At 48.9% G+C, this 24,364-nt stretch overlaps 1 protein-coding gene across 3 annotated transcripts in view; it reads right to left on the bottom strand.

Moving 5' to 3' along the window:
* PRKG1 (protein kinase cGMP-dependent 1) overlaps positions 1-24,364 on the bottom strand; it is a 370,739-nt gene that overhangs the window by 83,499 nt on the left and 262,876 nt on the right. For all 3 annotated transcript variants that reach the window (XM_032115877.1, XM_032115876.1, XM_032115878.1), the window contains exons 6-7: positions 8,015-8,092; positions 4,095-4,189 (exon numbers count right to left, since the gene is read on the bottom strand). In XM_032115877.1, the coding sequence (XP_031971768.1) occupies positions 4,095-4,189; positions 8,015-8,092 (173 nt within the window). The remainder of the gene's footprint in view (positions 1-4,094; positions 4,190-8,014; positions 8,093-24,364) is intronic.

Here is a 24,364-nt window from a genome sequence, read left to right as displayed (position 1 = left end):
GGGGCTCTCGGTATCAAACAGGAGCTTCCTCCAGCAGTTCCATCCATGAGCTGACCTGCCATGACCCTGCTGGAGGGACAGCTTCCCAAATTCCCACACCTTTTCCATATGCCATGCCTTAAAATAATTCACACCAGTCACAGGAGGGCTCAGGCTGCAGGGAGCACAGAGGGCACCTGGTGGCACCTCCCAGCTCCAGCAGGGCCATCGCGGAGCACAGGCACAGCACTGTGTGCACACAGCTCTGCAACAGCCCCAGGGAGGAGAGCCCAGAGCCTCTGTGGCCAATGTGCTCAGGGCTGGGCACTGCCCAGGGCAGCAGTTCTGCCTCCTGGGCAGGGCAATTGCTGGGCTCAGGCCCTGCCCGGTGCTCTGGTGCCATTGCTGGGCCCCGGAGCAGAGCCCGGGCCCTGCTCGGAGCCCTCCCTGCAGCCAGGGACAGCCAGGGCTGAGGGCCCCTCTCAGCTGGGGCTCCTCTCGAGGCTGAGCAGCCCCGGCTCCCTCAGCCTGTGCTGGGCACGGAGATGCTCCAGGCCCTTCCTCAGCTGCGCAGCCTCCGCCGGCCCCGCTCCAGGAGCTCCCTGGCCCTGCTGTGCTGAGGAGCCAGGGCTGGACACAGCACTCCAGAGGTGCCTCCAGGGCTGCCCAGAGGGGCAGGATCCCTCCCTGCCCTGCTGGGAATGCTCTTCTGTCCTGCTGCCCCCAGGATCCCATCGGCCTCCTTGGCCCCAGGACACTCTGCTGGCTCAGGGACAGCTCGGTGTCCCCCAGGACCCCCAGGACACTCTGCAGGCTCAGGGACAGCTCGGTGTCCCCCAGGACCCCCAAGACACTCTGCAGGCTCAGGGACAGCTCGGTGTCCCCCAGGACCCCCAGGACACTCTGCAGGCTCAGGGACAGCTCAGTGTCCCCCAGGACCCCCAGGACACTCTGCTGGCTCAGGGACAGCTCAGTGTCCCCCAGGACCCCCAGGACACTCTGCAGGCTCAGGGACAGCTCGGTGTCCCCCAGGACCCCCAGGACACTCTGCTGGCTCAGGGACAGCTCGGTGTCCCCCAGGTCCTTCCCTGCAGAGCAAATAACTTCATTATTTTCCAGGACAGCCCACATGGGCAAATGAACAAGCTCAGCTGTTTTCAGAATAAAACAGCATTAGAAATCTCCTCCTAGAAATCCAACGAAACAGCCTTAAACCAGCTGCTGTTTTCATGCTATCATGTGGAATATGTTTGTTATAACTTTGTGCTGTTCCTGTAGGTTTAAATCACCTGTATTCCCATTGCTTTTCCCAGTAGGACGCACCCCTCACATTCACATTTATACTTCAGCACATCCAGTGGACACACAGATGTTGTGAAGGCCCTGTCTCAGCTTCAGCTTGGGCTACCCACCTGAATTCTTCCTCTGTTGCCACTGCCCAGGAGTGTTTAGGGACCTCTTTTTTAGCAAGCCAAGCACTCACCATAAAATCCCAGCTGGCCTTCAAGACTTGGCCAGTTTGGTCAAAGCCTTAGGAACTGAACTGTGAATATTTCCATCAAACCCCTCCCTCTCCTGCTCCATCACCACCTCTCCAAACATCAACCCCCTGCCCTGTGCCCCTGCTCTGGGTCTAGAGCTCCTCCTGGATCCCAAAACTGGGTGAAACCCACAGCCAACCACCACCCAAACCCAAACCACCAGCCCTGTGTAAGTCCAATGTATGATGGAATTTGCAGCAGGAAAGAGGCATTCATGGAATCCCAGACTGGTTTGGGTTGGAAGGGGCCTTAAAGCCCATCCCATTCCACCCCCTGCCTTAAGCAGGGACACCTTCCATTATCCCAGGCTGCTCAGAACCTTCATTTTCCTAAAGATTTGTTCTCCATCCTCTTTTCTCCCCCCATTATTTTCTGTCTCAAGACTCCCCACCAGTCTAAACCACGTTTTCCATCCAATGGGATGGATGGCTGCTCCCAAAACATCCCCTCTGGAAGGGGCTGAGGTGTGCTCCAGATGTTCTGGAGCAAGATCCAGCTGTGTGAGGCCAGCAAGGCAGCACCCCCTGATTTCTCAGCCAGTTTCAGTACCTGAGCCACACAGAGTTATCCACACTGAGTTACCACTGAGTTCAGTACCTGAGCTGCACTCAGTTATCTCCCTGTGCCGATCTGAAGGAAAAAGAAATAATTCTGACAGAAATAATTCTTGTCACCAGCCCTATCAAATGTTTTCTTTGCAATGAAGAAAACATCACCTGACTCTGGAGCACCCTGGATTATGTCGTGCTAGGCTGCAAATTACCCATCTGCTGCCTCCAATTAGCCAGGGAGGTACGAGGGGCACTGGGAGAGGATGTGGATCATCATTTCATGGCTTGTTCTGCCGGTGTGAAATGGGATACTGGGAACTAATGGGTGCCATCTGCCGTGAGCATGGCAAATGGGATAACGCCCATCAGCCCCCGATGGATCCGTCAGGGACATATTGTGGGGAGGGATTTGTTATCCCAGCTCCTGCTAGGCTGCATTTCAGGATCATTTTCTAGCCTAATGAAGAGATGGGTTTTAGCTGTTGTTTTATTCTACACACATGAAATCCCAGGATTTAATAAAGTCCAGGGGAAGGTGTCCCTTGGTCTGTAAGGTCCATTCCAACCTGGGATTCCAAGTATTGCTAAGGGCCCTCGTAAAGTTTTAAAAAATTAATCAAAGATGAAAAAGGAAAGAAAATAGAGTAAAAATTCTGTTTTATCTCAAGCTCTCAGCCATAGCTGTATTTTACAGCAGTGGAGTCATCCTAAAGGTTTCCCAAGTGGCTGAACAGGGATGTCTCACCCAATCCTGACACTCATTAATTAGCAATTTATCGAGCTGCTAGATGTTTACATTACTATACTTTCCCATTATTCCATTTAAATCTCCCTGTCGGACTCCTGCGATTAGCAGCAAACTGGAGGGATGGTTCTGGAGGAATTCCACCTCTCTAGCAAAAAAATGATCATGGAATGGGTTTGGGTTGGAAGGGACCCTAAAGTTCATCCAGTGCCATGGGCAGGGACACCTTCCACTGTCCCAGGCTGCTCCAAGCCCCAGTGTCCAGCCTGGCCTTGGGCACTGCCAGGGATGCAGGATTGTCCTTTCCCTGATATGGAGAACGTGCTCTCAATAATTAAGTTTCCATTTCTTTATTGAATGTTCAAATATATGCAGCCAAGTATTGTCAATGAACCAATCTCAAACTACTGCATTTGAGATGCCGAGGAATTCCCAGCATGGGGATGCTCTGGGTCACCAGGGCTGTGAGGGGATGGAATCAAAATCAGGATATTTGTTTAATAACCACAATATTTTGTAATTCAGGTAGAGATTTGTAGACTTGAGGTTTGTGCTTGATATGTCTCTGGCTGCCAAGAGGTGCCAGGAAATTCAGCCTTTGAATATTCTGCCACCTTTTATTTGGGAGAAGGGTGGGAGAGGAGGGATCGACCTCGTTACCACAGCATCCCAAAAAAAAGCCCAAGAGCTCTGTCATGCAGATAAACCCCTAGGAAAAGATGTTTGTCCATGAAGATGAATGAGTGTCCCCAATTCCTGCCTTAATAAAGCCAATTTTTATAATAATCACCTGCTGAATATGCATTTGCAGCTTCTCCTCTTTTAGCTTATCCCCAAAGGAAAATGTTTATATAAAAGTGGTCACTCACATCCAACTTCCACCTCCAAAATCCCACAGAAATACAGCAAGAGAATTTAAACCCCCCAAACTGCCTTGCCTTCAGCCATCCCCCCATCAGGATGACCACGATTATCCTTTTTCATACAGGAATAACACTCCAGAGCTGCAAACATCAAACTCTTTGAGCTTCCAATGGATGTTTGGGGAAGAAAGCATGAAGTCAAACTAATTTTTGATGTCCACAAGCAAGGGAAGGTCTACATTTGGCTGCTCAAGTGCAGAACAAACCCCATTTCCCACTTCCGGCACAAATCCAGTGACTCCAAAAGAATCAATCCACTCCCAACCTCTTCCCAAGTGGCCAGAACCACCTGAAAGCTGCAAAAATCCTGGAGAAAATATCAAAATTCAAGAACTACTTCATAAGGAGCACTTACCCTTGGAGGGCTTTCTCTCCAAACCAATCCCCCTTCCCCAGAGTGCGGAGAAAGACGGGATCTTCGCTGGGAGAGTCCTCCCGGGTAACGTTCACCTGTGGAAAAGCCAAAGCCCCACGGGATTCAGGGAACTTTGAATTAACAACTGAAACCTCTTTGTTCAGAGGGGAATTTGTCACCTCCTGGATCTCTCAGGAAAAGCTCCTCTGGGAACCACGTAATTCCCCAGAGTCCTGCACTTTTCCCTCGGCATCGCCAACCACCCATCCAAGCAAATGAGCAGTGGTTTTCCACTACTCCGGCAAAAACACACGGCTTTGGATTTTTGGGAATGTTTTTAACTCTAAACGTGGAGTTGGCTGCACAAGCACAGTCACAGGAGAATGAAATCCCAAAAATTTGCTGTGCCTTGGTCAGACACATGGCCTAGGCTTCCGTTAGCTCCGTTCCACATGATTCCCAGCATTCCCAATCTCCCTGGAGGGACAGGAATAACATAAATCACCTCCATCTGGACACAGCTGAAGTGAAGCAGTTTGGGGCATCACAGGACAAAGGCTGGCTCTGCTCTCTCTCCAATTCAGGGAGGGGACAACTCCAGCTGGAGCAGAAATCCAATCTTTCCATCTTTTTAATCAGAGCTTTTGCACATGGAAACTCCCAACCCAAAATGTGCGATGTCAGGCACATCCTTTTGGATTCAGTGCTATCCCGGTGCAGTTTCTCGGTTAAATTTCCACTTGTGGCCTGCACCTTGTCCCAGCTCTTTAAGGGGTGGCAGAACCAGCGGGTCTGAGTCATTAATGAGCAGCACAGGGCACTGAACACCGGCACTGCCTCATGGAACGGCAGGGAATGTGGGATGGATGAGCCAGGAACGCCCCTGGACAAACAAAGGGAATTTCAATGCAGATTTCAGCCCTTTTTCCACGACTTCCACTGATCCCAAGCAAAGAGCGTTCAGGGATTAGGGCAGTGTGACTTCCACCAGGTTCAAAGCTCTGAGCCAGGCTCCCGTGGGGAACCTGCATTCAATTGGTGCCACACTGTGGATCCTAAAGGGAAAAGGGTGGAAAACGGCCCAGCAAGGCCCACGCTGCCTCTGGATAAAGGCAGGGGATGGAGCAGCAGCACTTCCCAAGCAGAAGGGAATGAGCCATTTCCATCCATTATTATTCCACACATTCCTGTCCACAGCATGTTTGGAACTCACTTTGATTTCTGCTTGCTGGGACTTGGGGAAACAAGTGAAAATAAATAAACTAAACAAGCTCAGGAGTGGGGTCAAGTGGGGTGGATGGAGCTGACAGGGAACAAGGGGAAAAGGATCTTGGTCCTGAAAGAATTATCAGTGGAGGGTGGGCTGGGAGAAAACAGAGCAGAAGTCTTTCTGAGAGGAGTGATGGGCTCAGAAATGTAAAAAATAATCTCTGCTCACATCAGCCTGGAGAAGAGAAGGCTTTAGGGAGACCTTAGAGCAGAATTCCAGTGCCTAAAGGTACAAGAGAGTTGGAGAGGGACTTTGGAGAAAGGCCTGGAGTGCCAGGACACAGGGAATGGGTTCAGAGTGCCAGAGGGCAGGGCTGGATGGGATATTGGGAAGGAATTGTTCCCTGGGAGGGTGGGCAGGCCCTGGCACAGGGTGCCCAGAGCAGCTGGGGCTGCCCCTGGATCCCTGGCAGTGCCCAAGGCCAGGCTGGACATTGGGGCTTGGAGCAGCCTGGGACAGTGGGAGGTGTCCATGCCCATGGCAGGGGTGGCACTGGATGGGCTTTGAGGTCCCTCCCAAGCCAGATCATTCCATGATTCTGTCACTCCAGACACTCTGACGTGACAGGCAAGGCAGAGATTCCCTAAGGAGCTCTCCCTGCTGCTGCTCAGGCTGACTGCAGACACTGCAGCTGTGATCCCAGGAACAGGAGCTGCTGCCAGCATTTTCCTGGCTTACTGAGCTGCCTGGGTCAAGTTTTACCACAGGACACGGGGGGGGATGGGGTCCAGCTTCAGAAGCTGCCAGGAAGCACACAGGGATTCTAAAATCCTGTATTTCATTGGTATTTATTCCATGTTTCACTGCTGAGGCTCTATCCTGGGCTGCATCCTTAGCATGGATTAATTATTGCATCCACCCAATGTCCTAAATCAGGCATTAAAATGAAACCCTCTCCAACCCCATGCATCCATCAGCCACCGGTGTCTCTTTCCCAAAGCAATAAGCTTGGAAGAGAAAACTGGGCAGGATTTAACTATCCCTGTGGGAATTTCTGTCAAGCCATCAGGCTCCAGCTGAGAGTCTGGGAATTTCTCAGCAAGTGCCCGTGCCTTGTTTTATTTTAGCTCCCTTTTTCTGGCCAGCAGCTGTCACAGCAAGATAAAGGAGCAGAGGCCAGGGACAAAGCCAAGGAGCTGCTCCAGGAGGAATCCAGGGCTCTGCAGCAACAGCCAAGGCCATGGGAGGTCTTCTCCATCCTCTGGGTGAGGGGTAAGGGCTGCAGCTCAGCAACTGGGATTTCCTTTTCACATTTCTTTGGGGATTGAGGACATGTTGGAATGAGCCCAGAGGAGGCCACGGAGCTGCTCCCAGGGCTGGAGCCCTTCTGGAGCCAGGCTGGGAGAGCTGGGGCTGCTCACCTGGAGAGGAGAAGGCTCCAGGGAAACCTCAGAGACCCTTGCAGGGCCTAAAGGGGCTCCAGGAGAGCTGGAGAGGGACTGGGGACAAGGCATGGAGGGACAGGACACAGGGAATGGCTTCCCAGTGCCAGAGGGCAGGGCTGGATGGGATATTGGGAAGGAATTGTTCCCTGGGAGGGTGGGCAGGCCCTGGCACAGGGTGCCCAGAGCAGCTGGGGCTGCCCCTGGATCCTTGGAAGTGCCCAAGGCCAGGCTGGACATTGGGGCTGGGAGCAGCCTGGGACAGTGGGAGGTGTCCTTGTGTGGCACTGGATGGGCTTTGAGGTCCCTTCCCACCCAAACCATTCCAGGATTCTGTGGCTTCTGGGAAGGGATGGGATTCACCTGACCAAGTGGGGCAAAAGCCTCCCTGGCCAACACGGCTCCAAACACTTGACATGGGAGGCAGATTGTCCATACTGTGGGAAAAGAGGGAATATTATTTCTGAGTGAAGGGAAGTGAAAGGGCACCAAACCAACGAACTTGGATTTCTGCAGGCTACGATTAAGTTCATTTCAAAAACTTCTCCATGCAATTTTTATCAATCTGAAAAAGACCATGTTTTCCCTTCCAATGAAGACTGGCTCCCAGAAAGTGGAAGATGATGGTGGGAAACGAGTTGGCAGCTGGAAATCACTGTGTATTCCCTCCAAAATCTCCATCCTGCTACGTGGAAGGAAGCCAGGTGTCTCTTGAGTGTATTAGGCAGGCTAAAAAAATTAGAAATAATTGTTGAATGGAAGGAAAAAGCTTGGTCTATAAAATCCCATCAGGATTTTATGGGAAAAGAGGTCAAAAATATTTTCCCTATGAGCAGTGGAAGAGAAATTTAGACCTTTATTTTTCCCCATGGAGAGAGCCCAGACATCCCTGCCTTCCTGTTACTGAATTAGGAGAAGTGGGGAAGAGAGAGCCATGGGAATGAAGCCTGGAAGCCAGCCTTGGAAGGGGGATGCTTAGCAAAGAAATCATGGAGTATTGAGGGTTTACTTAAAAAAAAAAAAGAGGTTTTTGTGGTCATTTAGCCAGAGACTCAACAACAGTTTCTGCCCCAAAGTGTTCCCTGGGAGCGCATGTGCAAACCAGCAGGGGATTGCCCTTCCAGCCCTTCAGGCCACTCTTCCCTCCTGACCCAGCCAAGGAGTTTAATTAAATGTCAAGTGCTGCCACATTTGTGCCTCAGGAGGGGAAGGGGAGAGGCTGGAGCGGGGTTTGGGGAGCCCCTTGCCCTGGGAGGGTGTGAACTCACCTTTCCTTTGCTGATTATGAAGAAGGTGTCCCCTCGAGCCCCTTGGCGGATAATGTACTCTCCACTCTCGTAGTGAGTCTGCAAGAGGAAAAAAACCCAAATGAAGATGAACAAATAAAAGCAGAGCCTGTTCTCCAGCCCATGGTTTGGCAGCTTTGCAAGAACATCACCCTGGACCCATTTTATCCCAGGCTGACATTGGCTGTGACTTGAAGGTTGTCCTGTGGCGAGGAATACAATCATTAAACTGGAAGCGTTTGTGGCTTGCCCATTTTTCTTCTGGCTGTGCTGGTGCCAGCTTGTGCCCAGATGAATTATCCTCACCTCTATTTTTAGCACGTCAACGAGACAGAGGAATTTCCAACAGGGAATATGCTACACGAACTAAACTGCACTAAAAAGTCTGGTGTTAAAATTTTCTTTTCCTTCTTTTTTCTGGTGCTGGTTTTGGTGGCTTTCCAGCTTTGCTAGATTCAACAAATAAGTTTTGCTCTTCTCCCGTTATTACAGCCGTTTAATCTTTGTTTTGCCTTACTTTGTGGAATAGTCCTTGCTAAATTCGTGTCACAATGCTGGCATCCAAATTTCTTAAATATCTTCATCCCTTGTGTCACCCCAGCAAAGGCAATGTGCACTTACACATCACCGGGAAACCCAAATATTTTCTAAACTAACACTCTCAGTTGATATTTAGACCCCCCAAACCTTGGAATTTTCATCCCAGATGCTCTGCCCCTGCAAATTCATCCAACATCAGGCTGGGGGGATGCCAAGAGCTTCCCATCCAACTTCCCCTGCATCTCCCATGGGATAAATGTCTACTGGATTTTTCAACTGTGCCCAGGAGAGCTGGAGGCATCAGGTCTGCTCTATCCCAGCCCAAATTTGGGACAAAATCACCCCAAAAATGCCCTGCACTCACCAGCAGATCTTCTAATCCCAAAGTATGTATAAACCAGCAAGGATTGGAGCTAAAACAATTAATTGGGAATTGAGCCAAATCCTCAAATTTGGTTAAGCCTGAGACATTTCCTTTATTTATTTATCTTTACACATTTATCTTTTTGGTGCCATTTACAGACTGATAACAGAATTCCCAGGAAAATAAACAGGCAAAACCTCACATAAAGTCACTGGGAAAAACAACTCTGTGGTTTGGGAGCATTTGGCAAATGAGGATATTAAGGAAAAGGAAGTATCCTAAAAAAACAGAAGGTATCTCTGGCAGCTCTAGGACAGAATTATTGAGGGAAGGTCCTGAAAATCCAGAGTTAAGGGAGTGGGTGCTTCCACCATCCTAAACAAATTCCGGGCAAATAAAATCACAAAGTCAAAGCAGTCATTAATACTTTCCACACTCCCCAGGACATTGATACACTAAAAAAACTAAAGTTCTCCATCAGAATCTCAAATCCTGAATATTACACCGTGTCACTCTTGAGGAAAGGGACTGGAGGATGTGGCTCAGGAACAACATTTTGTGGGTTGCTGTGACCCTGACAGGACTCCAAGGATCTAAAACTCGCAGCTTTCCCTATTTTCATGTGCCAGAGTGGGAAGAAGGAGAAAAAGTAAAAAGCCCGGAGGAGACCTGGACACAAAACTTGCAGATTTTTATTGCTTTTGTGGGGTGTTTCTGGAGAGCAGATTTAAGGTGCACATTTTTGACCATGGGGGTGAGATTCCTCAGAAGGGCCTGATTTTAGAAGATGCTGGGATCAGATCCCTTCAAATGCAATCTTGTAGGCACCCAAAAATCTAATTAATGAAAATACTGGGCTAAAGGCTTCCAAATTGACTACAGGTAATCCATATTCATTAAATACAATAATGGTATTTTTATTTAAAATACCATTAAAATACCATTCATTTAACGGTATTTTATTTTTTTTATTTACCTTTAATGGTATTTCTGGGCAGTTTAACATGATAAACCTGCTTCTTAAAAGCCCATTTCTTGGTCTTGCTCACCAGCTACCACCAGCACCAACCACTGCAGAACTGAGTCTCAGTCCTGCTGCTGTATCCGATTCCCACCCACAAGTTCCCTCACTGTCCAACCCATAAATTCCACCCAGCCATCCCCACCCCTAGCTCTTCCCAGTCATTCCCACACAGGGCTCTTCCCAACCCATGTGTCCTCTCAAACTTCCCACCCATGAATCCTAACCATTCCCATGCATGAGTCTTCCCAAACTTCCCACCCAGAACTTTGCCACAGGAATGGAAGGAGCACCAATTTGAGCTTCAAAGCACCCAAAGCTGCCTCTCACTTCAGCGTATTTTGTCTCCTCTTTTTTAAACTAAACTCTCATCTCAGCCAAGTCCTTCTTCATTCCAATCACATTCCTCTAGTCCTTCCTTGAGTGCCCCATCACTCAGAGCTCTCACTTCGCTTGACCTGCTCCTCACAGGTGCCTCTTTCCATGCCCTCCCTGCCACCCACATCCTCATGTTTATGTATTCCAAGCCATTTCTTTCACAGCTAATTCCACCCGCAATGCTTCGTGCTGGAATGAACCCATCCTTCCCCACCCTCTAGCAACTCTCCTGCTCTTAAATCCTTGTTTTCTAACACAAATCAGCTCATCGTGAGCTCCGCCCTTCTAATGGAATTCTTGCTGTCAGTTCAGTCTCAGAGCACCGTGCTGGGCAGGCAAGGTGCCCGAGGGCTCGCTCAGGGCATGCGGAAGTGGAAATAAAGATGAGGCTCTTGCTTTTAGCCCCACACAAGAGGCAGCGATACCTCCTCAGGTACCTCTGGTACCATCACATAAAGTTCTCTGAAGAAGCTTTTTGGCAAAAGTTCACAGAATCCCAGGATTCCTGAGGCTGGAAAAGCCCTCCAAGATCATCCAGTCCGCCCTGTGCCCGATGCCCACCTTGTCCCCAGCCCAGAGCACTGAGTGCCACCTCCAGCCCTTCCTTGGACACCTCCAGGCATGGGCACTCCAAAGCTCCCTGGGCAGCCCCTGCCAAGGCCTGAGCACCCTTTCCATGGGGAAATTCCTGCTGCTGTCCAAGCTGAGCCTCCCCTGGCCCAGCCTGAGGCCGTTTCCCCTTGTCCTGTCCCTGTTCCCTGGCAGCAGAGCCCGACCCCCCCGGCTGCCCCCTCCTGTCAGGGACTTGTGCAGAGCCACAAGGTCCCCCCTGAGCCTCCTCTGCTCCAGGCTCAGCCCCTTTCCCAGCTCCCTCAGCCGCTCCTGGGGCTCCAGCCCTTTCCCAGCTCCGTTCCCTGCCCTGGACACGCTCCAGCCCCTCCAGGGCTCTCTGGCCGGGAGGGCCCAGAACTGTTTGTCCAGTAAGAGTAGCTTCTATAAAAATATCAGGGGCTTCTTTCCCCTTTCTTCTACTGTCAATTTTACTTAAAACAATGAAAAAATCCCAGCAGCTGGCAGGGGGAAATGCCCACTCAGCAGGTGGGAGAGGTTAAGACATGGATAGGTCTCCATGACCTGCTCCAGGTACCCCACAGGAGAACTACCAATCTCGTGATCGAGTCAGATTATGCTCTAAAAAAGGCAAACATCCTGTTTTATGAAATCCCTCATCCTGTGCAGAACGTCAATGCATGGACATGGACATTTCTTTGAGCGGAGAAATACCCAATGCAAGCTCTCTTCAGGAGTGATTGGGTTTTTATGAGACCAACTTGTATTGAAAACAGACAAAATTAAAACAATGGGGCCCAATAGCACCAAATTTTGTCAATAACCTCCTGTTTTGAGTCCCTGTGCTCCCTGAGACCAAAATCTCCCTCAAATCCAGGACCCAAAGCAATGTACAGACCATATTTCAGTGTCCACCCCATTCTATCCCCCTCAGAAAAGTTAATTGTGTGAATAATTTCTTTGTCCCCAACACACCAGGGCACATCTCACCCACCACACAAAAAAAGTCACCTTTGTAACTTCAAATCTTCACGTCTGGGTGAAGGACTTTGGCCCACTGAGCATGGTTGATCAGTGACAAACTTCAACTGGAGCTTCTGCTCCCAAATACCACCAAAAAGGAGATGTCTGAGAGCCTGCCCAGACCTCACGAAGAAACCTTGACCAGGCCTCGTGGAGAAACCTTGAATAAAATCGAGATGTCTGCGAGCCCAACCAGGCCTCCTGGAGAAACCTTGACTAAAAATGAGATGTTTGAGAGCTGACCAGGTCTTGTGAAGAAACCTTGAGCAGGGCTCAAGGAAAAATCTCAATTTGGCCTCATAGAGAAACCTTAACTAAAATTGAGATGTCTGAGAGCCTGCCCAGGCCTCATGGAGAAACTTCGACCAGGCCTTACAGAGAAACCTCAATTACACCTCCCACAGAAATCCTGACTAAAAATGAGGTGTTTGAGAGCCAACCAGGCCTTGTGGGGAAGCCTTGACTGAAACGAGATGTCTGAGCTGGACTAGGCCTCACTGAGAAACCTCCACTCTGGAGACCAACCCACCCATCAAAGTTCAGAAAACCTCCTTTTTCCTCCACCTGGATGCCTCGGAGTGCTGTTTATGCTGAGAATGTTTGGAAAAAGGTGGGAAACGGGGCGTTTGGAATGCTCCGTGACCCACGGCGCCAAAGGTCCCCTCAGGGGAGCAGAGGCACAAAGGTGGCTTTGAAACGAGGAGTTTGACTCCCTGGAGCTGGGTTTGCGCCACACAAACCAGTGACGGCAACACGGGGTTGAGGACAGTTCTCCATGTCCCACCCGCTGCATCCAGGGTGTATTTAAAATAAAAATAACCTAAATATGTCATTTTGCTGCTGCTTTAAAAAAATATTCGCAGAACTGTCAGCAGAACTCCAAACAGAAACAGCTTTTAGAAGATTTATTTTTCCTGTTCTGCATTTGCTGCCTTAAACATCCTTTCAGGTCTAAAATGACAACAGACATGTTTTATTTAACAAAATAAAATGGAAAAATATATTTATTTGCTGAAAATGCTGCAAAACCAAGCAGGTAAATATCAGTCTCCTGTACTGAATTCCTTACGAATCACACAGATTTGTTTCCCTGGTTTTACAGTGTGTCCCACTCCCAGGGATTATCTAAACATGCTGCTCCTTGAAACAGCCAAAGGGGAGGATTATCTTTTTGTGGTCCTCTCCTCATTTATCCCTAATTTTTGACACTCAAGCCATCTCAATGCCCAAGCAGCAGCTTAACTAGAGGGCAACAAGTGGGAAATTAAAATATGAGGAAGATGGAGGGCTGAGGAGTATAGAGGGTTAACTCATGCCCTTAATTCCACAATAATTATGGAGCACAAAATTGGGAAAGAAGATGAGGAAAGGGACCTAATTGTAGCCTTCCAGTACCTGAAGGAGCTACAAGAAAGGAGAGAGACTGTTTCCAGGAGCCAGATGTGCCAGGACAAGGGGAATATGGCTTCCCACTGCCAAAGGGCAGGGATAGATGGGATATTGGGAAGGAATTGTTCCCTGGGAGGATGGGGAAGGGCTGGGATGGAATTCCCAGAGCAGCTGTGGCTGCCCCTGAATCCCTGGCAGTGTCCAAGGCCAGGCTGGACACTGGGGCTTGGAGCAGCCTGGGACAGTGGAAGGTGTCCCTGCCCATGGCAGGGGTGGCACTGGATGGGCTTTGAGGTCCCTTGCAGCCCAAACCATTCCATGATCCTGTGATTCTCACTCAGCTGGCTTGAACTGAGCTGCAGTGTCCTGCAGCAATTTTTTTGTTTTTCATACTGATGGATTACAAAGTTACTCTTCCTCCTTAAAGATCCAGCCCTTTGAACTCCCACCAGCACCCTGAGTGTGCATTTTAGAGCAAAAGCTGTGCTGTGACAGTGCCAGGAGCCTGTCTCCCTGTCAAATCCAAACAGGAATTTGGGAAGGAGAGGATGCTGGAAAAGCTGGGAAGTTCAGAGATGCAGATGGAGATGAAGAAGGCAAAAGGTCAAGACCAACCTCAAAGATCAAGAGGGAGAACTCAGAGTTCAAGGATTAAGAGAGCAGAGAGATGACAGAGGGTGAGAGCAGCACGAGGTCAGGAGAAATGGGAGAGGAGCTTCAGCAACAAGATTTTCCCTTTTGGGAAACATTTCCTCTGCACTGATGCACTGTGGCTCCTTAAGGGGCTGCGACAGCGCTGAGGAAAACACTCCTGGGAAGGAGCTGGACCCTCGGGCTGTCTTCTCCAACTGTGGGGCCTTCTGCACTTTTTGGGTTGATTCCAATTCCTGCAAAACCATCCCTGAGCAAGGCTCCTTATGCACCTAAAGGGGCTGTTTGTGCAAGGATGCAGCACAGCTTCCGGAATAACACAAATCATGGAATTCTAGGGTTGAATACAGCTGGGACACACGAGGCTTATTGATCCAACTCCTTACTCTGAGAGTAACTGCTTGAAACCAAACTAAGATTTAAGAGATGACTCCCCACGATGAGTTCATCTGTCCTCCACTGAGGTTGTATCAAGATATAATCTGCATTATATCAAGATATAATCTGTGCTTCTGAGGACTCAGGGATTGCTCCAGGGAAAAGGAGTCTAAGAGGATGTATGGAGACAGTCAAAAAAGGATATTCAACAATTATTTCATTGAAGCAAAAGCAAGTACAGCCTCCACCTAATCCACGGGATGCACACTAAAATGGAGAAACCAGAGGGGATAAACAACAGGACCCTGCTGGTCCTGAAATGTAAAGATGTGAGAAATGTTCCTAATTTGAAGTTCTTTGGTTAAATGATTGCTTTAATTTCTGGTTGTTTCTTTGGGGGTTTCGCACTGCTGTTCCCTATATCTGCATTTCCCTGTGCTGTGCTGAGAGGCAGCAGGAGGGAAGGAGATGGGGCTGGCACCCTCCTGCTCTTCCTTTTTCTCAAAACCTCCTCCCCATTTCAGTATCCCAAAAGCAAAATTCCTCCACAAACTGAGCTGGACCCAGCCCTCTCCCAGCTGAGCTGCTGGGACAAGACAGGAGATGGGAATAAAGTTATATAAGTGGAAACTGTGGAAGAGAGGAAACTCATCACATTCCAGTTTAGAGCAAAAGGCCATCTCCAAACAGTGATTCTTCCAACTCTGACCAAAGCTCTGACAACTCCTCAGGTAAAACTGCTGGTCCTGAAACCCAGGCTGAATTTCCACCAGGAATTCAGGTCTTTTGCATTGAGCTGTAAACAAGACCCTACTGTTGGGATAATTCAGGAGCTTCCTGAAGGTTGACTTCTCTCCTGGAAAGAAGCAGCAGCTCCACATCTCTGGCATTTCCACGACCCAGAACACGCAGCTGAGCAATTCGGTTTCCTTTGACACCACCTGAGTCAAGGTCTTTACACCAGAACACCCAACCTGAACAAAACTCTCCTCGTGCCAATGGACAGTGGAGAAACAGGAGCGTTGTGACTTCTGTGAGCTGTCAAACAGGATTTATTAGGTTTGACATTAAACGAGCAGGGCTCATCTCAGAAGCCCCCTAAACCCAGTGGCACCAAGGAAAAGGACATGAACTAGGGATAAACCATCCTCTAGCTGTGGAAAACACGGCTTTTGGCTGGGGTTTTATCCCCTTTACATTCCACTGGACTTCAACCCAGCTCCTGCAGAGTGCAGTTTGCAGGGATACCTAAAAGGCAACAAGGTGGGTAAGGGACTGTGTTTGGCAAATGCTGGCCCAGGCTCCTGCTTTCCAAAAGGAAGGTGCACAGATGGAAGGAGCCGCCAGCCCTTTCCTTCTGCCATTCCTGGAATGCCCTTGGGACTGGCTGGATGGCAGGAGCTGGCCCGTGTGGCTGAGGATTTGTTGTGTTTCAAACTCTTCTCTTTTTTAAGGACCATCTTCTGACAAGAAACAGGAGTTTGGGAAGGAGAGGATGCTGGAAAAGCTGGGAAGTTCAGAGATGCAGATGGAGATGAAGAAGGCAAAAGGTCAAGACCAACCTCAAAGATCAAGAGGGAGAACTCAGAGTTCAAGGATTAAGAGAGCAGAGAGATGACAGAGGGCGAGAGCAGCACGAGGTCAGGAGAAATGGGAGAGGAGCTTCAGCAACAAGATTTTCCAGGAAAACAAGAAGAACTGATATGGAAAAACCCCAGGATTTATTCCCAGGAGAGATAAGAGAGAACAAACTAGCTGGGTAAAAGGCAATAGTGGTATTAGGCCACAGATCAAGCCACAAATTGGGGTCAAAACCCCACAAAGCTTTGCCTGGGAATTCAAATAATACCAGATTCACAGATAATGACTGCGAAATGTGAAGAATTAGCTGAGAATCAGTAATTAGAAAAAGGATCTCCAGGCAACAGAGTGGAATTAATTCATCAGTCACCCTGAGTAAAAATTAGCAAACAGTAAAATTCAGCAAAAATAAAAATACAGTTTAAACATAAATTGAAAAGGTTTGTGTGTCCTGGGCCAGTCACATACGTGGAATTTGAAGCTTCTGTAGGATTGAAATCTCTATAATTCCACGACATTAGCAGCCTCCTTTGGACATTAACACACAGGAACTTTGAGGAAATCCAAGCAGAACCAGAACGCCAGGACGGCACCGCACCACAAATCCTCGCTCCAATCACCAGCAGCTCCAGTCCACGGGGGTTTAATTAAATTTCACGGAAATGCAAGAAAAGAGCTGCTCTTCAATCCTTCCCCAGATAGCTCTGAGTTGGTTTTCCTCCTCGTGATGGAAGAATGGGAATCCAGTTGCCCTCCCTAAATCCACAGGTCTGTTCCACAGTTATTAGAATGGGAATCAATTCCTCGCAAAAATGAAACTGGAAGTAAACAACTTAAATCAGCAGATTTGTTTCATTTCTGTTCCTTCATTTCCTCCACATTTTGCATGCTTATTCACCCCAGGTATTTGCATTGCCACGAGGATCCCAGAATCCATCCAGAATCCATCATGAGGAATAAAAAAATGCACATTAATTCAATATATTCAGCCACTTTTCCAGCCACCTGCTGTGAAATGTATTTTCTTTTTGTGGTCTAGACCAAAGAGGAGACTTTACGTCTCCGTATGCAAATGCACTTCAAATTATCACTGGAAACCAACTTCACTGGAAGGGAAATCATGGAAAGCATTGCATTTATCCATCCTCTACAGACTTTCACTGGAACAGGTCATTTTCCCAGTTTAAACCCCTGAATTCACCAATCGCTTCCAGTTAGAGGGCTCTGTGCAGGTGACACCTGAGTTTGGCAGAGGAATTAAACACTCTCTCAGTTTATATTCCCTGTTTTATCCCCACAGATTCGGGCTGGAAAATCTCCTCTTTTTCCCTTGATTTCTCTCATCAGCTCCCCAAATGGTACAAAAAAGGCAGAGTTTTATCAGCCCACACAATACAAACTCAGCCTCTATTCCCAGTCTGCCCAACGAGGAATTCTGGAAGGGAATCACACTTCCAGAAGATCAAATGTTTGCCCCAAATGTATTTATTAAAGCAGCAGGTGAACTTTGTGTATAAAATGGGAAAAGATAAAATCTCCATTTTTTAAACATCAATAACAACTTTCCCCAATGGAAAACAAAGCTGCCTGGAGCCCCACACCTGGGTTCCCACTGTCTCCTTGACAACAGAACTTGGAAAATTGGGATAAAACCTGTATTTCACAATAGAAATGCAAAATCTCTTCTCCCTAAGGGCAGAAATTAGTATTTTCTACTGTTTAATAGACTTTCTGCTGCTAGAATGGACATGGCTGGAGCTGCACGAGCCTATTCCAGCTTTGCTTGGAGGAAGATTTTATGGGAGCTTTCCACTGCCTCCAACTTATTCCAGGATTTCGGACAACTGGAAAGAAGAAAATGTGAGGAGAAAAATAAATCCCATCCTGAATCCAGAAGATGGTGAAAGTTGAGATTTCTGAAGGATGAAGCACATCAAGAACTGACCCTGCAGCAGCAACACCTCCATCAATCTCTCTTGCAATGACCCCACTTAGAAATATTGGACTTTTCCCATCTATTTTGGGCTTTAAAGCAGATTTTTTTGGGAGCATCTCTTAAATCAGTCCTGAAAAGAAAACCAGGGCAAGGCTGGGCAATGTAATCTAGGTCAGATTTTTGGCACGAGGCACAGCTGACCCTTTCCGTACCAGGCAAGGACACAATGATCCTGAAATTCCTTCACCAGGGCTTTTTTAAACTCCAAATTCTACTTTGTGTGGCTTTCTCTGCAGGAATTGGGGAAATGCCCAAATGGATTTACAAGCACAGGAGTCTGACCCCAGTGGCGATGGGATCCCATCCCACAGAGCCAGGGAAAATCCTGGGACAGCGGCGGCTTAGAGCTGGCAACAGCCACGTTATTCCCGTTTCCCATCCCTCCCAGGGGACAGAAATCACAGGATGGGAGGAGCAGAGCTCATCTCTTCCCCTGACTGAGGAATCTCCTTTCCCACTCCAGCAGCATCCTAAGTTTTCCCAGCAAGGAGCCATTTCCCCCTCATTTGTCTCACTTATTTCCATTTTCTACACGTTTTGAGTTCTTAAAGCCTTTTTTTTGCAGCACGAGATCCAGGTTGAACGCAGGAAGAGCACCTGAAGCACAAAGATCCCTGTTTTCCATGACTTTCCGGTGAAGAACCACAGACTTGGATCATCCCAAGATATCCACAGAGTTTCAGAATATATTTGGCTTTGGGAGGGATTTCCCCCTCTTTTTGGGAGGAAAACCGAGCTGTGCCGAGCGTGGGTGAGCTCCCAGCAGCCAGCTGAGCACTGGGATGCACTGGGAGAACTGGGGGATGAACTGGGAGCCCCTGTGTGCCACAACAGGGTGACAGCAGCTCGTGTTTCATTCCAGACATCTGGGGGACATCTGGTGCTGCTGGAAAACCAAAGGAGTCGGGAAAGTGATCCAAGTGCTCCTGAGTGCCTCGGGCAAGGGCTTTGGGGAGATGCTGCCCTGACCCCTCCCGTCCCATCTGCTGGGAAAAACCAGGGATATGGAGCATCCCCCAGCAAAGCTGGGCTGTGTCCCAGCCCACATCACACCTCCGAGAGCTGACTGCAAGGAAATTATGGAAAAAAAGGAATTTTCACCAAAATACTTGATTTTCTTTGCTGTCTGTTCACAGACCCCTCAAAAGTCCCCCTTTTTCAAATGGGAAGAAACCATGGTGAGTTGGAATATTTTCAGTATTTCCACCCGATAGGAAGCAAGGAAGGAGGGACCTGAGGCCTTCAGGACACCGGTAAATCCCACCTGGAGCTCTCAGCGTGCACGTTCTGACTCCAGGACCAGGATTTGCCATCCCCTTTTCCAACCCCAAAGCAACCATGGACAGCACAGGGTTAAACCATGCCAGCCCCAATTCCTAACACTGTATTATCCATAGGCTATGGGCTATTCCAGCAGCTCCCGTTGCCCAAACGGTTATTAGCCTGCTTACAATTGTAGCAGAGGGTGCAGGAACCCAGAATCAGTCTTGAGGTCGGAAAGATCTTGGAGAAATGAACCCTTCCTGATCCCAGTCTGCATTTTAGAGGTGGATTCTCTGTGACCCTGTTTCATTTCCCTACATTTTGACCATGGGATTCTCCTGCTGGAAGCTCACCCCTCGATTTCCATCAGATATCCATCACCAGTTCCAATGGGCACAGAACTGGTCCTTCCTTCACCTCCACAGTGCTGGCCAGGATCTGCTGGGAATCAGCCCCAGTCCAACCCTTCCTCTAAGGGAAACCCAGATCTCTTACAAGGATACTCCAAAAAAAGACACCAAAGGTCACCTCCAGGCTGGAGTTACACCAATGGTGGCCTCAGGGAGGATGTTCTGAGATGAAAACTTCCATCCCTGCTCTACAACTGCTCAAGTTCTGCACCCAAAACTCTGTTTGAGCCCCAAATCCAGGGTGAATCCCAGCCACAGAATCCCAGGATGGTTTGGCTTGGAAGGACCTTAAAGCTCATCCAGTTCTATGGGCAGGGACACTGTCCACTGTCCCAGGCTGCTCCAAGCCCCAGTGTCCAACCTGGCCTTGGACACTGCCAGGGATGGGAAATAGGACAGTCCCATGCTCTTCTTTCCATAATCCCCGAAAACTTCCAGTGAGAAGGAGAAGTTCCATGTATGTTCAGCTCCCAGGAAGCTCTGAGAATCGGGACTTCTTGAATTTCCTACCCTTTTAGGGCCAGGAGGAACCATCCAGATCACTTAATCCTCAGAAACACAAAAGCAAACCCCAAACCCCCTTTATTCCCATTCCCAGTCACACCTAAAGCTTCTCCAGCAGAACAAGATCCCTTTTCCACCAGGAAGGAACATGGGAACAGGACGGAGCTGTCCCCAAGCACTCTGTCCTAGTGACAGGTAAATGTGCCAGAGGGAGCCCTGCAATCCCCCAGCACCTCACCAGACCCACAGGATCTGACCCTGCAGCGATGAGTTCACCGGGAAAGCTTCACGGGGTATTCCCTACGAAGGACAAGAGCACAAGGTGTTGAAAATACAAATAAATTCTCTCTGCCATGTGCTCTGCTGCAGCATGGAGATAAAACCACTCCCATGTCACTTCAGCAGGAACTCCAGTCCGAATGCTCCTCCCTGCCTTGGGCTCGTGGTTGTATTTTAGGGTATCCAATGCCTCTAACCCATGGATTAAGAAATGGCTTTTGCTGTCACGAGGACAATTTTCCCTTCCTGTGATTACAACCCAGACACTTCAAACGCCACCCCAAGAATGGGAATTTCAAATACATCCCCCAAGGCCTCTGAGGGGATGCTTGAAACCAGAGGCACAAACCCTCAAGTGTGAGCAATCCCATTTCCCAAGGGAAATCAGTTCCCTGGGAAAGGACGCAGCCGTATTTTGAGGAGGTCTGGGATGGGAGGAGGATCTCCCCACTTTCATGTCTGACCTTTGCTTTAAAGCTGGGTTTTAATGACTGATCCCATTGCTGGCGGGTCTCCAGCTGATCTTCCCAGCATTCCCAGCCTGGTGGCCATTCCTTGGGTGGCCACAGGTGTCTCCATGACCACGTGGACTGTTCCCTTCATTTCTTTTTCCTAATTAATCCCCGGCAGGACTCGCTCAGGAGGGCCCGCAAGCCAACCTTGTCCCAGATTCCAGCAGGTGTCACTGTGGGCAATGCTATGGGAAAATCCAGCAGGGAAAATGTTGGAATCAAAGGGAAAACACCCCTCAGGGTAATTATTATTTGGGTTTTTCCTGAATGTAATTGCTGATTGTATTTTATCCCCGTTTTTACAGATCCAAAGGCACTGTCTGTGTTCACTTCTTCAGGGCTGGAGGGTGGAAATCATGGAATATTTTCAAGTAAGCACCACTTTGGGTTTTCTTTCTGGGGTTCAGCCCCACCAAAATTAGCCCATACATGTCTGTAAGTAGGGATATGTGGGTGAGAATTAGGGAATTTTGGAAACTGCTGAACGAATTCCCAGGAGGAGATGCCCAAAAGACCAGAGATCCACACGCTCTCCTTCCAAGCTTATCCCAAAGGACCCAGCCCAGAAAGCAAAGCCCTCAGCACAAGACAGGAACCTCATCCATGGGGAAATCTATCCCAAAAATCAGGGATGTCAGGAGCACTGTTTGGGAAGAGGGGCTTGAGCTGTGCCACCTCCACCACAGCAACCCACCCCATGCCCAAATGTTAATTAAATGTCAAGCAGAATTAATTGATTGGATTTGCTCCACCCAGGAGGTGAAGGGCAGCCACCAACCCATCGGTCCCAACCCATCTGCAGCAAAGGAAACGCCTGGAAGAGCAGATTCCATGGGTTCCTGGCCCCAGCGGTGCTGCAAAGCCTCTGAAAACTGAGATCAGTAAACAAACAGATATTGGGAAATTAGGAACAAGGCTGGATCAGGGAAGAGACAACTCAGAGCTCCTGAGTTGTTGTGACCTCTCTGTTGTCCCAGGTGCCATCAGAAAATCCACATCCATCCTGTGTGTCCCCAACAGAGCCTGCAAATCCACCAGGGCAAACAATAAATTATGGATTTGCTTAAATCCTTTCTTTTCATATCTGTGAAACCCTGGAAATCATCTAAGATTACAGCAAAAAATGTTTTGTTTTGCTTTTTTCCTTTCTTTTCTAGCTGGAAAATCCACTTAGTGAGCATAAAAATATCTCCCAGATAGGTTTAATCCAAGTGGAAATGGGGACTATTTAAATCCCAACACCTGCATAGCCTTTATAAATTGACATTTTATCAGTGACCTCCTGAAAACCTGATCATCCACTCAATGCCCCGTTGCCAAAAATAATAACAATAAATTAAAGCAAGACAATCCTGGGATGAAGCAAATTTGGGGAACCTTTCTTCTGTTTGAGGCTGCCTTTGCCACTCGTCCTGCTGGTGACCACGGCACTGCTGGAGTGACTTTTCCCACCACTGGGAGGTTGATTGAGGAGAAGGAGGTGCCCAAAGAAGGGGGAAAAGCTGGAAAAGTGCTGGAAATGACGATGCTATTCAAGAGGCAACTGGAAAATACAGAACTCTCTTGGAGGAGGCACGGTTTGGGTTGGAAGGGATATTAAGGAGCAGCTCATCCCACCCCTGCCATGGGCAGGGACACCTCCCACTGTCCCAGGCTGCTCCAAGCCCCAATGTCCAGCCTGGCCTTGGGCACTGCCAGGGATCCAGGGGCAGCCCCAGCTGCTCTGGGCACCCTGTGCCAGGGCCTGCCCACCCTCCCAGGGAGCAATTCCTTCCCTGACAGCTGAGAAAATCTCCTTCCAATGCCCAACTCTCACCCTTCTGAGTGTCCTTTGGGATTCTCATGGAGGTTTCCATGAATGCATGTGCTTTGGAGAGCCAGAGGAGATGGAATTCCCCAGCTGGGGTACTCTGGCCTAACTCCAGTGGATTTTACAACTTGCACTTGAAGGAAAACCAACAACCCAGCTCCTCTGCTTGGGGTTTAGCAAAAGAGCCCAGAGACAAGGGCAGGAGGACTCCTTACAGTAAATGAGATGTTAATAAATTCCCTCGGTCTCCAGAGGAATCCAGCTTCCCTTGGAAAGCCTCTGGAAAAAGATCCCTCTGATACCACTGGGATTTTCAGCCTAAACAGAAGCTGCTTCTTGAGAGGTTTCGAAATTCATTTCAGAAATCTCAGTTAAAACGAGAATGTCGTTCCCTGCCTGAAAAGTGCATTTGGCAGAGGCCAAAAGCTGCTCCTTGCACCTGACAGCATCCCACAGGGCCCACCAGGAAAAGGCCTGAAGTTCCCACATGTGCCAAGGGCACGGAACTCCAGGAAACGCATTCCCATGTGCTCAGCACAAGGATTTCATTGGGAAAAAAAAGAGGAGTTTGATGTTAAATCAAGTGGGAAGAAATGGCAACAGATTTTCCACCCCTCTGGTGAGACCCCGCCTGCAGTGGGTGTCTGATCTGGGACGTGGAGCTGCTGGAGTGAATCCAGAGGAGGCCACGGAGCTGCTCCCAGGGCTGGAGCTCCTCTGCTCTGGAGCCAGGCTGGGAGAGCTGGGGGTGCTCACCTGGAGAGGAGAAGGCTCCAGGGAGAGCTCAGAGCCCCTTGCAGGGCCTAAAGGGGCTCCAGGAGAGCTGGAGAGGGACTGGGGACAAGGCATGGAGGGACAGGACACAGGGAATGGCTTCCCAGTGCCAGAGGGCAGGGCTGGATGGGAGATTGGGAAGGAATCAGTCCCAAAGTTTTCTCTGCTGGCATCCCCCTCTAACAATAAGTTTTGCGGAACTGCATGGAAGAAAACCCCCCAAATCCTGCCCCATTTCTACCACAGCAGGAGAACAGGGGATGGGCAATAAACACACACAGGGATGACCACATTCCCAACAAGAATCCCCAGAAAGCAGGGAATGCTGAACTCCTTTCCTACACTAACACAAGCAGCTCATTCACAATCCCCTTCATGTGCTCAGTGCCCACATTAAAGAAGATCCAAAGGAAAACTTAGCTCCAAACCACCCCTTTTATCCCAAGTCAGCTCCTGCCACTGACTCCATCGTATCCCTGCACTCCAGTTTTTCCAGCTGCATTTTATTCCCCGATGCTTTTTTTCCCCAAACAGCTTTAGTTTCCTGGTGCACCTGCAAACCCAAAGCTGTGTTCTCATGAGCATCATCTGAAAGATTAATGGAAGTACAACTCCAGTCAAAATGCTGTCCATTTGTGATGGAGTCAGTCGTGAGTGAAGCCCTTTCAATGCCCCCACAGGCAGCATTTCCCTACTCTGTCCCCCAGTTCCTTCAGTGAAGACACCCCAGAGTGCTTCCTTGGATTTAAAAAAAAAAGATAAATAATAACGTTAAAATATTTTTTCTTCCCCAAAACCTTTAACTCTTCCCTGTTTATTTTGAATTCTCCCTCAAATCTGATTTATGGCTCGGCAGCAGATCAACATCAGCTTTGGTGCTGACAGATCC

The sequence above is a fragment of the Corvus moneduloides genome, chromosome 8 (assembly GCF_009650955.1).
Source record: "Corvus moneduloides isolate bCorMon1 chromosome 8, bCorMon1.pri, whole genome shotgun sequence".
Classification (NCBI taxonomy): Eukaryota; Metazoa; Chordata; class Aves; order Passeriformes; family Corvidae; genus Corvus; species Corvus moneduloides.
Note: the sequence above shows the minus strand (reverse complement) of the source record. Positions and strands in the feature narration are given on the sequence as shown.